Source organism: Gopherus flavomarginatus, chromosome 9 (assembly GCF_025201925.1).
Source record: "Gopherus flavomarginatus isolate rGopFla2 chromosome 9, rGopFla2.mat.asm, whole genome shotgun sequence".
In the NCBI taxonomy this organism is placed as follows: domain Eukaryota; kingdom Metazoa; phylum Chordata; order Testudines; family Testudinidae; genus Gopherus; species Gopherus flavomarginatus.
The window spans coordinates 54586831-54604429 of record NC_066625.1 but is presented as its reverse complement, the minus strand read 5'-3'; the positions used below and the strand labels follow the sequence as shown (position 1 = coordinate 54604429).

Sequence of the window (17599 nt, the reverse complement as noted above, 5' to 3'; positions counted from 1 at the left end):
TGTAGTGCTGTTCCTGAAAAATGCGACTTTAAGCGAAATGATGTTAAGCGAATCCAATTTCCTCATAAGAATTAATGTAAATGAGGGGGTTAGGTTCCAGGGAATTTTTTTTTTCACCAGACAAAAGACTATATATAATAATTTTGCGCGCACACACTCACAGTATAAGTTTTAAACAAACAATTTAATACTGGTACACAGTGAGATGATTGTGAAGCTTAGTTGAAGTGAAGGAGTCAGAGGGGGGGTTATTTCCCTTACTGCTAAATGATGAACTAGCAATTGGCTGAGCCATCAAGGGTTAACTCTCTCACTCTGCAAGGCAGCAGGAATGGAGGGAGTATGTGTGTGAGAGATGCTCATTTCCCCTTTAAGTACACTGCCTTGTTAATTAGATCAGCTTGCTGAGACTGCAGCTGCTGCAAGCACCTTCCATCCTGAGCCCTGGTGTGTCCCCCCCGTTCTATGGAAGATGGAGTAAGGGGGGTGCAGGAGCAGGGGGGAAGGGGACACCCTGACATTAGCCCTCCTCTCCTCCCCTCCCCCCAGAGAAGCAGGATTCTTGGGGAGCAGCTCCAAGCAGAGGGCAGGAGCAGCACATGGCAGTTGGGGGAGGGACAGCTGAACTGCAGGCAACTGCTGCACAGGGAACTTAGGGGAGCGGGGAGCTGATAGGGGGGCTGCCGGTCCACCTTGATTACAAGCCCCCACCAGCTAGCTGCAACAGGCTACTCTTCCTGCAAGTAGTAGATAAAACAAGCAACTGCCAAAGGATGTTAGAAGGGAGCATTGCACAACTTTAAATAAGCATGTTCCATAATTGGTCAGCAGTGTAAAAAAGAAACCACATTAACTGGGATGACTTTAAGTGAGGAGTTACTGTAGTCTGCTCTGAACTGAAATGCCTTTTCTTTGCCCAGAAATCCGTAGCATGGGTGGTCTCCTCATTAAAGATGCTGTTCGGTCCTTGTTTGGAGAACTTTTGCCAACTGGTCAGGAGAGAGCAGAAAGCCTCCTTGTTCTGAACACTTTGCCCTGGGAACGGACTGAAGTCATCTCCAGGACTGGAGCAAAGACCTTAGGTGCCATTGTTCTGCCTATCTAAAGACTTGCTGATCGTCCCTCACAAAGCACAGATACACCCTAAATCTTCTGGTGGGAGGGACAGGAGCAGAGCAGAGGAGGGGAGATGGCCCATGAAAACTAGACCAACAAAGTGATGGCTGTCTAATTCCAGTCACATGGAAGATACAGAGCCATTGCCTCTCGCACAGCTGAGACAGACATTGACTCATACATTATCTGTAGATCAGGGTTATCCATGATCTCTAGAAATAGTCTCCATCTCCCTCAGCATCACATGGAAAATTATTTTCACGTGGGAAGCTCCTGGACATCGAAGCAGCGGGGAGGTATTTCCTAATGAAGAGGGGGCCCAATGGCATGGAGTGAGAGAGAAGACATCTCCTAAAGGAAAAAGCATTTGAGTGAACCACTCTGCCTCTCTTCTTTCAGCCCTGGTGAAGGTTCCTAGTATGGGCTACTCTGCTGTGGAGGATTCGTTAACATCCCCTCATCCTGTGACGGTGACAAAACAGGTGAGCTGCCCTGTGCAGTTCTTTGCGTGCACATTAGAAAGCTCCATGGGCAAAGCCCAAGCTGGATTTGCAACACCGTTTTCAGTAACTTGTAGCATTGCACACACACACAGACATACTCACTCACTCACTCACTCTTTGGCTGGTGTGGAGCCTGTGCTCTCTTCTGATTCTTTCCTCTTTCTCACCAGGCAGATGGCTCAGTGACCATGGAGAACGGGGTTATCGCGGCTCACCTGGACTCCATGGGTCGCGTGATGTCACTTTACTTAGTGCACTCGGGGAGGTATGATGATTATTCATTGTATTTTTTGGAGCTATGAGGGCCAATCCAGACTAGGGCCTCGTTATGCCAGGCAGTGAGCGAATACAGGAGCAAATGGACCCTGCCCCAAAGAACTGACTGTCTACACTGGTTTTACTTAAAGTTCATAGAATGTGGATCTGCTCTCACAGAAACCATCGCCAGTGATTCCATCTTGCCTGGACAGACCAGGGTGTGAAACCCAGTGGGGACTAATTTCAGGCCTCCTCTTCTCCTCAGTTTCATCATAACTAAGGCCACCTGTGGGGCTTGAACATCAGTCGGCCAAATGAAAGGCTGGTTCGTTTCTCCTCCCAGAGAAGCTAAAGTGGCAGGTGTCTGTTTCCAGGCTATTGGAATGTTGTTTCAGGTCACAGAATTCTTGTCATTCACCACAGCTTCTTGTTCCCTTGCTGATCCTCTGCCTTTCTGCTTTGTTTCAGAGAATCAGTCCAGGATGGTCACTGTGCTAACCAGTTTGTGATATTTGATGATGTTCCTTTGTACTGGGATGCTTGGGACGTGATGGATTATCACCTGGAAACCAGGTAGATGAGCAGTGCATTGTGGGTACTGGTACTTCTTTAGGACTCTGCAAAGCTCTCTGCCTCTTGGGATTGTAGCAAAGAACCAACTTCCCAGAGAGAGGACAAAACTTGTGCAATGGAAAACTATGTGCTTGTTTTTTCCAGCTCTTTCTGTCCAAGGGAGTAGTGTAGAATAGTGAAAAATTACACAGCACCTGGGGAGGGGTTCTAAGAATTCCTCTGAGAAAAACGCAGCCTCAGGTGGGTGGGGAGTATCCCTGCTCCCTGCTTGTCTTCCAAGTGTAGGAGCCTTACATTAACCTTTTGAACACACAGTTGTGACCCCCTGAATCTTAGCCCTTATGCTTGACATCTGTTTTAGGAAGCCAATCACAACCCTTCTGAAGCCTCTGGCGATTGTACTGACTGGGGGCCTGCGAGGAAGTGTGAAGTTCTCTCTGCAGATCAGTGAGCGGAGTGTCATCACCCAGGAAGTCATCCTGGATGCCATGTGTCCTTATCTTCGATTCCTGACCCAGGTTTGGAAAGGCTTGTTCAGGCCACATGCTCCTTATACAGACTGCTGTTGGGGGAGGAGAGAATCCCAGAAGAATGAGTGTGTTGCAGGAATGGAGCATAGAGGTGGCAAAGGTGGATGACCGGGGTGAGGTCCAAAGAGAGGTTGCATCCTTATTAAGTTTGCAGATGATACCAAACTGGGAGGGATTGGAACTGCTTTGGAGGATACGGTCATAATTCAAAATTATCTCGACAAATTGGAGAAATGGTCTGACGTAAACAGGATGAAGTTTAACAAAGACAAATGCGAAGTGCTCACCTAGGAAGGCACAATCAGTTTCACACATACAGAATGAGAAGATAGTGTCTAGGAAGGAGTACGGCAGAAAGGGATCTAGGGGTAATAGTGGATCACAAGCTAAATGTAAGTCAGCACTGATGCTGTTGCAAAGAAAGCAAACATGATTCTGGGATGCATTAGCAGGTGTTGTGAGCAAGACGCGAGAAGTCATTCTTCCGCTCTACTCTGCGCTGGTTAGGCCTCAACTGGAGTATTGTGTCCAGTTCTGGGCACCGCATTTCAAGAAAGATGTGGAGAAATTGGAGAGGGTCCAGAGAAGAGCAACACAAATGATTAAAGGTCTTGAGAGCATGACCTACAAAGGAAGGCTGAAAGAATTGGGTTTGTTTAGTTTGGAAAAGAGAAGACTGAGGGGGAACATAATAGCAGTTTTCAGGTATCTAAAAGGGTGTCATCAGGAGGAGGGAGAAAACTTGTTCATCTTAGCCTCTAAGGATAGAACAAGAAGCAATGGGCTTAAACTGCAGCAAGGGAGGTTTATATTGGACATTAGGAAAAAGTTCCTAACTGGTGGTTAAACACTGGAATAAATTGTCTAGGGAGGTTGTGGGGTCTCCATCTCTGGAGATATTAAAGAGTAGGTTAGATAAATGGGATGGTCTAGACAGTATTTGGTCCTGCCATGAGGGCAGGGGATTGGACTCGATGACCTCTTGAGGTCCCTTCCGGTCCTTGAATCTATGAAAATCCTAGGCAAGCCAAGACCGGAACTGGAGGAGAGTCAACAGCCAAGTTAGTGAATGTTCATAACCAAAGACAGGCATGTCTCCTCACTGGAGGCAACACCCATCGCCTCTGCTGCCTCTCCTGGATGCCCCTATTCCCATCTAGCCTTTACTGCATATAACGGGTGGCCAAACTTACCAAGAGTCTTAGCTGCATACAACAATTTTCAGAAGTTTGAGAGCAGGGCATGCCGCTTGGGGCTTCAGCTGAAGCCCTGCACCCTGGCAGGCATGCCTCAAGGGACTGGAGCCACAAGACCTCCCACCCTGCTGGGCAGAAGCCAGAGGTGAGGGGGGCAATGTGGGGTTACATGCCCCCCAGACATTTGTCAGGGTTTGCTAGCCCCACTCAGTCACATGGTGCTGCCAGGCCCCTTCCCTGCACAGCACCTGCTGCAGCTGGCAAGCTGGGAGCTGCAGCCATGGGGAGAGGCAGCGGCACACAGCTGGGAGCTGCAGAGATGGTATTTTGCTGCTGCCTCTTCCCATGGAGCTAAAGCAGCAACCCCTTGCTGCAGCTCCCAACTCTTTGCCACTGTCTCTCCACAAGGAGCTAACACCTGGGAGCTGCAGGCAGGGGCCACTGAGGGTAAGGGGTGTGTGTGCCTGGGAGGGCATCACTCAAGCTGTTGGAGGGGCAAATGTTTTAATTGTGCCCCCCACTCTCAGCAGGTGCCAGTCGTCTCTGGCAGAAGCCGTGAGCCCCACCACCCCGCTGCAGGGCAGAAGCCCTCCCCCTACTTCTCCTCCCCAGTCTGGTAGGGGGAGAATGAGGAGGTTGGGGGGGCTCAGTGAGCCACCTTTTAATTGTAAAAGAACTGCATGTGGCTTGCGAGCTACAGTTTGGCCACTCTTCGTGTATAACGAAGCACTTCGGAAGAGCCTTGGGATTGTTTAAAGCCACTGGGATGGACTGATGTGATCATGTTCTCCCACATTCTGAGGCAATAGAGTACAGTCCTGGGGCCAGGTTTAGTCCTTGCTCGATACTTTCCTGCCGTTACCCTTGAACCAGGTACCTGTTGGGTGGGGTTAATAATGAGGAGTTCTTGGGGAATTTAGCACAGGGGAGCCACTGTGGTGGTGATGACGCCTTCTTTCCCATCTCCCCTACAATGACCTGAGCCTCCTTTTGGCCGCCCCATTTGCTCTAGGTTCACTGGAATGAGGCTCATCGATTCCTGAAGGTGGAGTTCCCATTGCGGGTTCGGAGCATGAATGCAACGTATGAGATTCAATTTGGGCACCTGCAGAGGCCGACACACTGGAACACTTCCTGGGATTGGGCTCGGTTCGAGGTAGGAGGGCAGCAGCCTGGGCCCTGCCCCTGCCCTAGCTCTCTAGGCAGAAATAGGCCTGACAGATCGACACGGTCCCTTTTTTCCCCACCCTGTGTGCCTTCTGAGAACAGTTCGCCTCAGACTATACCTGCTTGCTGAACTGCTGCATGGATAGGCTGCCTCCTGGGGAGAGGTGAACCCGGCAGGAGCAGAGTCCCCATATCCCAAGAGAGCAGAACTTTAAACATGGACCGCAGTGAGAACAAAATTTTGGGTCGCTGAGTCGGTGCCACTATTCACATCTTTCCTAGCCAGGCTGCAGATACAGCTTTGTACACTGACCTAGCGAAGTACCAGCCTCCCATTGCCCAATCACGAGTTCCCTCCAGGGGATCTAGACAGGGGCTGAACTGTCTCGGAATGGCCTGTGATTTGCTGTTGTGTGGAGCAGGCCTGCGGCAGACGAGGCTGCATTTCAGAGTTAGTGGGTCATGCAGTTCCCCAGAGCTAGGGAATTTGCATCCTGCCCTCACTACAGCTGCTGGTCAGTTTGATGAAGGAGTCCAAGCTGCCTTTCCTTCATGGGGACTAGCTTTCCAGTTACGCTCCTGATTGGTGTATCTAGGCTGTTCACAGGGATTGGCCCTCTGCAGAGCCCAAGGGGCCATCTGCCTCCCCCAGCCACCCTATGTGTTCTTGATCAGTAGGACAGTTTGTGTGGCACCCACCTTACTCCACAAATAACCATCTCAGGTGAGAGCCCCCTAATGCTAGGCCCGGTTGTTTCCTCAAGGTGTGGACTCACAAGTGGATGGACCTGTCTGAGCATGGCTTCGGGGTGGCATTGCTGAATGACTGCAAATACGGCGCATCGGTGCACAAGAACGTGATGAGCCTCTCGCTGTGAGTGGGTGGGGGGCGGGTCTGGGCAACGGATGCCTTGGGTTTACAGTTCTGCTCGCTGGGGTTGCTGCAGTCCCGTGTGCACTATTGTTTAACTTTGCAAATGCTGTGGTCTGCACCCTGTATATAGTAGTGGGATTGGACTGGAAATGAAAGTCCTAGTGCATATTGCGCTTTAGAATGTGTCCCATTTATAACAGGATCCGCTGTCTGCCCCAAGTATGAAGATGACAAGGTTTTAACCCTTTCCTGCAGTGGTCAGGAATTCATGCCACTAAGGATTGCCTATCACTGATCGGGTTACTGAGCTTGCAGCACCTTGCTTTCTGTGGTGGGATCAATTTCTTGAATACTTTGATCCTAGTGTTGGGTCAGTGTTGGTGACAAGTCAAGACAGAACCTAGGCCTCTGGCATGTGAGTGCAGTGCGTGTTTGCAGTCTTGTGGCAGGAACTCCTCCCCCAACGGGGCACTGCCACGGAGCCTGACTGTGATGCATTTTGCATGGGTCCCTGCTGCGTGATGGAACAGCAGGGTGATTTGACACGGGTAGTGCATGTGCACTAGCATTTAAAGGGAGTGGGGCTGGTTCTAGGCATGGCCAGTGGAAGAGGCTCCGCCCCTTTAATCCATCCCTCTCCTCCAGGCTGAGAGCACCAAAGTCACCAGATGCCACTGCAGATATTGGACCCCATGAGTTCACCTACGCCATGATGCCTCACAGGGGTGAGTTTCGGAGGCTGAGCAGCACAGCACTGATATGCCCCCTAGGAGCCTGCCAATTCCTGAAGGGAGCATGTGGGCAAGGAAAATAGCCTTCTCCCATGTGGGACCACGGCACAGCGACTGCTCCCGTCTCACTGGGGATGGCACTGTTACTGTTTCTTACTGTGCTGCACGCTTAGCTCCTGACAGCTGCTGTTGTGTTCTCTGTGCAGGTTCCTTCCAGGAGGCGGGTGTGATCCATTATGCCTACAACTTGAACTTCCCTCTGCACACTGTGCCAGCTGTGTCAGCACGGTGTCCAGCCTGGAGTGCCTTCTCTGTGCATTCACCAGCGGTTGTGCTAGAAACCGTCAAACAGGCACGTGCCCCAAAGAGAGATGAGGGGGGCAGCACTGTGTTGAAAGACGCCAGCTGCGGTATCTGCAGACACAAAGCACTGGCAGCTCTTGTATTAGCATCGTGCATTGTTACAGCACTTTGGATTGACAGAGGCCAAGTGCCTTGCAGGAGAGTTAGCTACAGCTCTTAAGTCCTAGTCCAGTGATTGGACCTTTCCATTCATCCTTAATCTGCCCTCCACCTCCCAGATCTTTGACATTCAGCTGAGCTGGAATTTCCTACACTGACTGGGCAAGCAGTGTGGGCTAGTGGTTATAGCAGGAGTCTGGGAGTCAGGCAGCCTGGCTCACTGTTTGGACTTGGGAGAATCACACTAGCCAAAATCTTGCACCCAGAGCAGTGGCAGCTTCTCTTCCATTTTTAGGCCCCCAGCTTATAGTGCCTTGGCCTGATCTCAGAGTTGCTGAGCGCCCACAAATCCAGCATACTTTGCCAGGTGGGGACGGGGCTGAGCTCCTCTGGAGATCAGGCCCAGTGTGAACACTCACAGTGCAGGCACCTAAACTCAGTGGCCGCTTCTGGAAATTCAGGCCTGGATATCTCCATTGCCCAGATGGGCTGAACAATTCCTGCCTGCGTCAGTGTCCTGAGGGCTCTGGAAGAGAATAGCAACTCCTGCAAGGACTTACAGAACTCGGGGTCCGTCTGTTCTAAAAGGGGCGACCCAGCCAGGTTCAGAGTTTGACCTCTTCCTGCTGGCTATCCTCTAGTCGAAATGGTGAACCAAAGCTGCTCTTGCACATTGATGATTGGGAGGAGGCACCGTGCTGTCTAGGCAGCATATGCTAGTGGCTAGAGCACTGAACTGGGGCTCAGCTGACCTGGATTCTAGACCCAGCTCTGCCACAGGCCTACTCAGTGTGTGTCCCTTCCCCTCTCTGTGCCTCCGTTTCCATGTCTCTAATATGGGGTAATTATGCTGCCCCCCTCCCACCCCCCGATAAAGTATTTGGAGGTCAGGTATCATCAGTCATCTGGCTGAGCCTGAGAGTGATGTTTCTTTCTGTCCATGAAGGCTGAGGACAGGCTGGACAGGCTGGTGGTCAGGCTGTATGAGTCACATGGCAGCACTGTGGTCACGTGGCTCCAGACCACCCTTCCTGTGAAGGAAGCAATCAAGTAAGTAGGTGGGGGAAGGGAGAGGCTGCTGTGAGACCTTGTATTCTGGGGCTTCAGTTTCATTCTCTCTTTCTCTTCCTTCCCCAGCTGTGACCTTCTGGAACGGCCAGACCCGAGCAGCCATCTGCCGCTGGAGGAGCATGGCCTGAAGCTTTGCTTTACCCCATTCCAAGTGCGCTCTGTCCTCTTGATCTTGAGGCAGTAAGAGGGCTGCCGCTGCTGGCAGCCCAGCCCCAATCCCGGAATCAGGCAGAAATCACCGTGCTCTGGTGCAATTCACTCGCTTCTCAAATCATGGACATGTCGATTCCAGCGCTACACAGTGGGGTAGTAAGGAGTTGCCCCTTCTCAGTGTGTGCCAAAGGGCGGAGTCAGGACAGAGGTCAGCAGCCTCTGGGCTCAAGTCAGTGCTGATTCTGAGTGTAAATGCCTGACTGGCGGGCCATGGCCTTAGTAATGCCAGGGGGTGGGGAGATCTCGATTGGGTGCAGGGGGGTGATGTACTGACTTACCCAACAAGTGGACATCATGAATAGAATCCTGTCCCTTTCAGGGGAGCGGTGCTGGGGTTTGAGCTTTGATAATGGCAGAATAGGTTCCTTTTACTGCGTGTCCTACAACTCTTAACAGTCCTGTGCTGCCCTGTTTACAGGCACTTCACTGTTTCTGCAGACACGCAGCATCTTTTCGCTTGGTCTTTCTGTAAAAACAGCATTAAACACTGAATCACATGCTGAGTAAAGTTCTGACTGTTTGACTCTTGCCTGTGGCATCAGAAATGGAGCCGCTGCCCTTCACTCAGACCAGCGCCAGGCAGATAATAAAATCCCTAGTGTAGGAGCCACAAAGCTTTCTAGGCTCCTAAATCTGGATTTTTAGGCTCAGCTGTGACCCTCAAAGCTTCTGTTCAGCTGCCATCTAACTCTGCAGGCACCTCAGGTTCTGCAGTAGGTGCTAGGATCCTGCCTCTCTACATGCATGTTGCCTCACTTGAGGTGTCAAGGCACCTGTCTCCCACCTACACCCCAGAGTGAGTGAGCCACAGCCTGGTGTTCCCCTGAGTCATGGGTGGGGCCAGTGGGCATGCTCAGAGACTGCCTAGCTCCACAGAATAGCCAGTGTGGGGGGAGGCCTTTCCTTGTCAGCTGTAGCCCTGTGGTTAGAGTGCTGGGAGGAGACCACTGGTTCAAGTCTCCCCTCTGCCAGGTAAGGAGAAGGGATTTGAGCAGGGATCTGCTACCTCTCAGGTCAGGGCCCTGAGAATGGGATATTCTCATGTAGTCTCTCAATCTCTCCTGTTGAAGTTTCACTTTAATTAAATACACCTCTACCTCGCTATAACACTGTCCTCGGGAGCCAAAAAATCTTACCATGTTATAGGTGAAACTGTTATATCGAACCTGCTTTGATCCACTGGAGTGCACAGCCTGCACCCCCCCCCTCCCCCCGGGAGCACTGCTTTACTGCATTATATCTGAATTTGTGTTATATCAGGTCGTGTTATATTGAGGTAGAGGTGTAATTGAATAATTAACAAGGGCAGAGAAAGTTAGAATGACTCTGCTTGGGGCACTCACTTGAGACATGGCAGTGGCCTGTTCAAATCCCTTCTCATCTGGCAGAGGAGGGACTTGAACCCCCTTTGTCCCTGATGTTTTGTGGAGTTAGGTGGCAGCTGAATACACTCAGTGGATTGGGCCCCACTTGTGACTGAGGCAGCCAAACCCCTGTCTGCTCCTGGTTTGTGGATTGCTACCAAAGATAGGTGCTTTCGACCAGCCCAGACCTGGGGGCTGAACTCAGAGGGGCGGGGCTTAGCACATCCCTCTTGCTGGCCTCTTCCATTGACTCCCCGCCTACCTTGCTGGCTTTGTGGATTGTTATCAAAGGCACCTGTCTCACCCCATTCATGGTGAAGGCCCCTACCTCAGGGTTGTTCCTGTGATTTTCTAGGTATCTAAAGGTTAAGCATTGTGATGCCTCAGGCCCTTTTGTGGATTCAGGCCTTAGCCCTTTCCATATCATTATCCCCACTTGACAGCTGGGAAACTGAGGCACAGAGTGGTGCTGTGGCTTGACCAAGTAGTCTACTAGCTTGGACCTTGGGTGAGCGCTAAGGGGTAACACATCAGCTAAAAAAAAGTTGTTTCTACTACATTAGGCACCTATCTAGTGTTCATCACCAGCATGGAGAGAGATGGTGGAAGTGGTGCAGTTTTTCTATATCACATGATGTTTAAATGTTATCAGGCATCCAATCTGAAAAAATAATAAAATCACAAAAAGAACCACAGCTCATAGAAAGGTGGTTTAATTTTGACCAAAATTGGCAGAAAGCTTTGAAATACAATTGATAATGGAACTACATATTCAAAATAACACTGGTTTGGAATGCTTGGGAAATATTTACCCCCCAATGATATATTTTATACATATTCCTGTGTTTTGCTTTTGGTTAAAACAAAACTCTGTAGTCAAACAACATTGAGTTTTTGTACCATGCGTTACATCAAAATATTTGTCATTGTAGAATGCACTCATCTGAGAAAAGGTTTTCTGTCTGCCATTTTTCTGAAGTTATGCAGATATGGCCCCCTACTCCTTAATTATAAAACACATTTTGAGGTTATCTGATCTGCCGGAGACACACGTGGGGAAGGAACATGGAATGGAATCTGTAAGGCTAGGGCTGAGTCTGTAGCCTTCAAATGTAGAATATTGCAAACTATAAAAATGGCTGTTAAATAGTTAAGACAACATGCCACAAAATTGGCAGGGCAAATAACAGAAACAAAGAAAGAATTAAAAAAAGCAGGAGAAGCCACAGAGCCCTAGAATGCTTCTGCTCTCCTAACAGGACAGCAAGCACTCCAGAGACAGCAAGCATGGAAACAGCTGTAAAAAACCTACCTTCCCCCCTGCAAAAAAGAGAGATGTGCTGTCCTGTTATAAATACTTGTGGTCATCAGCAAGCTTGAGGTAGCTACCCTGTGCCTGAAGAATGGGAACAGAAATGGAAAAAGGTGGCCTTAGCAAAATTAAAAGATGCATTAACAGATGGTGTTGGCCAAAAACAGTTAAAGTAAACTAAGCTAAACTTGCTGCTGCTGCTTGTACCTTAAGATAACTTTATGGAGTTAATGTCTCGTGGCTCAGGTCCCTCTACCTTCCTAGGTTGCTCTTCATCCCCTCTTCCCACTTCTCCCCCCACCCCCCAAAAGTTGTAAGTTTTACAGAAACCTCTGAATGATTGTTGTTTTGTTCTATTTTTAATATAACAGAGAAAAAACCCAGGGTAAATATTCTACTTTAAAAAACTCCAGTAAATAAATAATTGTAACCCTTCAGGAATGCAGTAGCAATAGTCTTCATCAACGACTTAGATATTGGCACAGAAAGTATACTTAGTAAGTTTGCAGATGATACCAAACTGGGAGGGATTGCAACTGCTTTGGAGGACAGGGTCATAATTCAAAATGATCTGGACAAATTGGAGAAATGGCCTGAGGTAAACAGGATGAAGTTCAGTAAAGACAAATGCAAAGTGCTCCACTTAGGAAGGAACAATCAGTTTCACACATACAGAATGGGAAGAGACCGTCTAGGAAGGAGTACGGCAGAAAGGGATCTAGGGGTCATAGTGGACCACAAGCTAAATATGAGTGAACACTGATGCTGTTGCAAAAAAAGCAAATGTGATTCTGGGATGCATTAACAGGTGTGTTGTGAGCAAGACACGAGAAGTCATTCTTCCGCTTTACTCTGCGCTGGTTAGGCCTCAACTGGAGTATTGTGTCCAGTTCTGGGCACTGCATTTCAAGAAAGATGTGGAGAAATTGGAGAGGGTCCAGAAAAGAGCAGCAAAAATGATTAAAGGTCTAGAGAACATGACCTACGAAGGAAGGCTGAAAGAATTGGGTTTGTTTAGTTTGGAAAAGAGAAGACTGAGAGGGGACATAATAGCAGTTTTCAGGTATCTAAAAGGGTGTTATCAGGAGGAGGGAGAAAACTTGTTCACCTTAGCCTCTAATGATAGAACAAGAAGCAATGGGCTTAAACTGCAGCAAGAGAGGTTTAGGTTGGACATTAGGAAAAAGTTCCTAACTGTCAGGATGGTTAAACACTGGAATAAATTGCCTAGGAAGGTTGTGGAATCTCCACCTCTGGAGATATTTAAGAGTAGGTTAGATAAATGTCTATCTGGGATGGTCTAGACAATATTTGGTCCTGCCATGAGGGCAGGGAACTGGACTCGGTGACCTCCAGAGGTCCCTTCCAGTCCTAGAGTCTAGGAATCTATGAATTACTCCTAACTTGCTTGAAGATATGATTGCCAAGCAACAGAAATGCACACTCTGCTTCTAATCTTAACCACTAACTAATACTTGAAACATGGGCTTTTCTTATTATCATGGAGTTTTAAAATAAAATTATGGAAAATGCCTTTTTACTAAATTAATACAATTTTTGCAAATATTAATGATTTTTATTAAAAAATAAGGTAATAACTTATTTAAATGGTTAACCATTTTGTTAATTTTTTAAAATATGTTTATATTTTATTTCGTACAGGTATAAATAAGAAGTCTGGCACCATTAGTTTTTAATTGTAAGTTTGTCATGTACATCATGTATGCTGCCCTGTGTTGTATGGGTGTGTGTGTGCGTGCGTGTGTGTGTGTGTGTGTAAAACATCACTTTTTTAAAAATTATCTTTATTTTGTTGCAACAGAAGTCAATTTTCTACCTTTTTTTAAAAAAATATAAGTGGTACCACACTATTTTACAATTATGTTTGGGGTATAAGCATCACAATATTATTGTCACCATTTTTTTAAAGTTCAAAAAGGTTTCAGTTATAAATAGATGCATTATTTGTTGAGGTAGAAATATATGTACAATTAAAAACCAAAAATTCTCTTCTTATTATTCAGTTTTTTGGGTTTTTTTTAATTCAAAGAAAAAAATGTAAGGGTAAATCTCAGCGTAAAGGTAATATTAACAAAATGTCAATTTCTTGTTTGGGTTTTTATGACCTTGTTTGCAATTTTAAATATCCCTATAAAAATGTCAGCAAAAATGTTTAACAATTTTATTCATAAAGCTAACCAAAGGGTTTCAACAGGTTTCCACTTTTGGCTCCCAAACACAACAAAGTGTCATAAAAATTTAGTACCCTTAAAGTGGGTTTGCATGAACTTGCATTTAAAATTTATTTTGGTTTAATGGTTACACACTTTTCTTTTATGTTCTGTTGCAGGGAAGTAGTTGTTAAAGTTTGTGTTTCTAAATACTTAAAAGTGGAATTGGTATCACAAGCAAATTAACTCTAAAAAGTTGGTGTAAATGATGTTACTAACTTTTGCTAAAACAGAGTGCTCGACCGGGGAAAGCAACACACCTTCTCATAGAAGATTGTGAGCATCTATTTTAGCAATTAAGCATTACATTTAGTATCAAATATGAGTAATGCACCTCAAATAAAAATGAATATCTGTACATTTGCAAAGGTATAGCTTGTGTTATAAAAGACTTAGTTTGTTTACGGTGTAATGAGGACCAAGTTAATCTGTGTATTAAATGTGTATTATTAAAACCCAGAAGAAATGTAAAACAAACAAACAAAACTTTATTATGTTAACTAACTAGCTGTTTAAAGGTACATCCCCCCCAGTCCAAAGACACTAGAAGATATCAGTTTATGGAGAAGGAACCCCTTAGCATTAAAAAACCTAAAAATAAAGTGCTTTATAAATAAGAGACTGGCCAACTACACCTCAGTTTACCATATATGGACAATTAAGTTGGCAAGCAGCTAGAAACCACGAGCTGAACCTGGTTAAACTGTCATTTAATTGAATTTGGCTACTGTGCACAAACCAGTTGCATGAGTGCTGTATTGTTATATTATTACTGTACAACATTTACAATGCGCATAACATTGCTAAACCGTTTAACTAATACACAGGTAAAAATCAACAAACGACTGGCAGCTAACATGAAGGCAAGAAAAAAAATTGTTACATAGTAACTACGAATTGGGTAAACAAATTTCCTGGCAGTACCACCTAAAGAATAATGCATGTGTGTGTCCAAGATATTGCCTGAGTCCAAGTTCTACATTATCACTCTGCTTACTTCGAGTGTTTGCTTTGAACATACAGCCACAAATTGTCAGACCCATGGTCCATCCACCCCAGTATCCTGTCTTCCTATAGTGGATGATGCCAGGTGCTTCACAGGGAATGAACTGAACAGGGTAATTATTAAGCAATCCAGTCCCAGCATCTGGCAATCAGAGGTTTAGGGACACCCAGAGCATGGGGTTGCATCCCTGACTATCTTGGTTAATAGCCAGTGAAGGACCTATACTCCATATATTGATCTAATTCTTTTTTGAACCCAGTTATACTTTTGGCCTTCACAACATCCCCTGGCAGAGTTCCACAGGTGAACTGTGTGTTCTGTGAAGAAGCATTCTGTTTATTTAATTTAATAGGGTGATCCCTGATACCTGTGTTATGTGAAGGAGTAAAGGAGCCTTCCTTCATACAATTCATGATTTCATAAACTTCTACCAGCCGACCCTCATCACCTCTTTTCTAAGCAGCACAGGACCAGTTTTTTTTAAATTCCTCATCCAATGGAAGCTGTTCCATCCCCCCTAATCATTTTTCTTGCCCTTCTCTATACTTTTCCCAATTCTACTCTCTATTTTTTGAGATGAGTTCAGAACTGCATGCAGTATTCACAGAAGTGGCATGATGCTATTTTCTGTCCTATCTAGCCCTTTCCTAGTGGTTCCTCACATTTTGTTTGATAACACACTGAGCAGCTGTTTTCACAGAACCAGCCACAATGACCCCAAGATCGTGTCCTTGAGTGGTACTAGATAATTTAGATCCCATCATTTTGGATGAACAGTTGGCATTGTGCTTTCTAATGTGCATTACTTTGCACATTGAATTTCATCAGCCATTTTGTTACCCAGTTACACACTTTAGTGAGATCTATTTGTAACTCTTCACGGTCAGCTTTGGACTTAACCAGGGCTGGCTCCAGGAACCAGCTAAAGAAGCAGGTACTTGGGTGGCATGTCTGGGTATTCGGTGGCAATTCAGTGGTGGGTCCCTCAGTCCCTCTCGGAGCAAAGGACCTGCTGCCAAAGAGTGGAGCGGCGCAATTGCACTGCTGTGGCTTTGGGGCGGGGGGGAGCAGGGGGCACTTGGGATGGCAGAAAACCTGGCGCTGGCCCTGGACTTAACTAGCTTGAGTAATTGTCTGGAAACTCTGCCACCTCACAGTTTAACCCCTTTTCCAGACCATTTAGGAATATGTTGAACATCACTGGTCCCAGTACAGATCCTTGGGGGACCCCACTGTTTAACTCTCTCCACTTAGAAAACAAAGGGTAGGAATAAATTGTCAATTTTCAATCTTTTCACCCGTTACTTTTCAAATTCTTTCTGGACTGACCTTTTCCACCTGACTTGTCAGAGTTTATGCCCCTTTCTAGTTTCCTGGGTAGGATGAGACTTCCATTTTTTTAAAGGATGCCTTTTTGCCTCTAACTGCCCCTCTTATGCTATGGTTTAGCCACGGGGGGTTTTTTTTTTTAAAAAAAAAATATTTTGGGTATACAGTACATTTCATTTGAGCCTCTATTATGGTGTTTGTAAATAGTTGCCATGCAGCTTGCAGGCATGTCACTCTTGTGGTGCCTTTTAACTAGCCTTCTCCTTGTGTGTCCTGTCCCTTTTTGAATCTAAATGCTACTGTAGTGAGTTGCTCTGGTATTTTCCCCTCTATTGAGCTGTTAAATTTAATTACATTATGGTCACTATTACCACGTAGTTTGGTTATATTCACCTCTTGGACCAGGTCCTCTGCACCACTTAGGACAAAATCAAGAATTGCCTCTCCCCTTGGGGGTTCCAGGGCTAGCTGCTCCAAGAAGCAGTCGTTTAATGGTGTCTAGAAATTTTCTCCCTGCAGCTCTTCCTGAAGTGACATGGACCCAGTCACTAGGGGATAGTTGAATCTCCCAGTTATTACTGGGTTTTCTAGCCTTTCTAATCTCCCTCAGTATTTCACAGTCATTGTCACCTTCCTAGTCAGGTGGGGAGGGTGTAACATATCCCTACTGCTATTGTCTGATTATTCAAGCGTGGAATTTCCATCCATAGAGATTCTGTGGTAGTTTGATTCCTTTAAGATTTTTACTATATTTGACTCTATGCTTTCTTTCCAGTATAGTGCCATGCCCCCACCAGCACAACACACTCTGTCATTCCTAAATATTTTGCACCTTAGTATTACTGTCTCATTGATCATCATTCTACTGAGTTTCTGTGATGTCTAGTAATCACTAGCCTCCTTTAATACGAGGCACTCATGTTTACCCAGCTTTGTCTTTAGAATTCTAGCATTTGTACACAAGCACTTACAAAATATCAATATTTAGTTGTCTGCCTTCATGGGATGTAACTGAATGGGACTCTTCTTTGTTTGACTCTTCAGTGCCTACCTGCACTTTATCAGCTTCTATCCTCTCCTCTTTATTAGGAGATAGATAGAGTATCCCCTTTAAATTAATCCCCCCCTAAGGGATGGGTCTGTCCAAACTCTATGCTCTTCTGCAGCTATTAGACCTTAGAGTTTTTAAACTATGACCTATTTTAATTTTACATACCAGCACTCTTGTTCCATTTTGGTTTAGCTGGAGCCTCTCGTTCCTGTATAGGCTCCTCCTTTCCCCAAAGGTTCCCTAGTTCCCAATAAACCTAAATCCATACACCAGCATCTCATTCATGCAGTGAGACCTGTAATTCTTCCTGTCGGTCTAGACCCATGTATGGAACTGGAAGCATTTCAGGGAATGTGACTATGGAGTTCCTGGACTTCAAAGTGTTAGCTAGCAGCCTAAATTTGGCCTGCAGGACCTCTCTCCTTCCTTTCTCTAGGTCAAACACATACCACAACCAATGGCTCCACCCCCAGCTCTGCGCATAGGTCAATCCAGATGTCTTGACAGGTCCCCATCCTTTGCAACCTGCAGGCAATTCACCATGTAGTTCTCCCAGTCATCACAAAACCTAACTAGCGATAATACTTAGTCCTGCCATGAGTGCAGAGGACT

General features: G+C 46.3%; 1 protein-coding gene across 1 annotated transcript in view; it reads left to right on the top strand.

The window, feature by feature from the left end:
- The window catches only part of MAN2C1 (mannosidase alpha class 2C member 1), a 28516-nt gene extending 17763 nt beyond the window's left edge, over positions 1-10753 (top strand). The window contains 12 exon segments of the mRNA XM_050968820.1: positions 921-1082; positions 1516-1598; positions 1790-1884; positions 2346-2450; positions 2812-2968; positions 5189-5332; positions 6108-6217; positions 6863-6942; positions 7155-7300; positions 8357-8460; positions 8548-8587; positions 8590-10753. Coding sequence (XP_050824777.1) covers positions 921-1082; positions 1516-1598; positions 1790-1884; positions 2346-2450; positions 2812-2968; positions 5189-5332; positions 6108-6217; positions 6863-6942; positions 7155-7300; positions 8357-8460; positions 8548-8587; positions 8590-8874 — 1511 coding nt within the window. The 3' untranslated portion in view covers positions 8875-10753.
- Positions 10754-17599: the final 6846 nt, after the last annotated feature.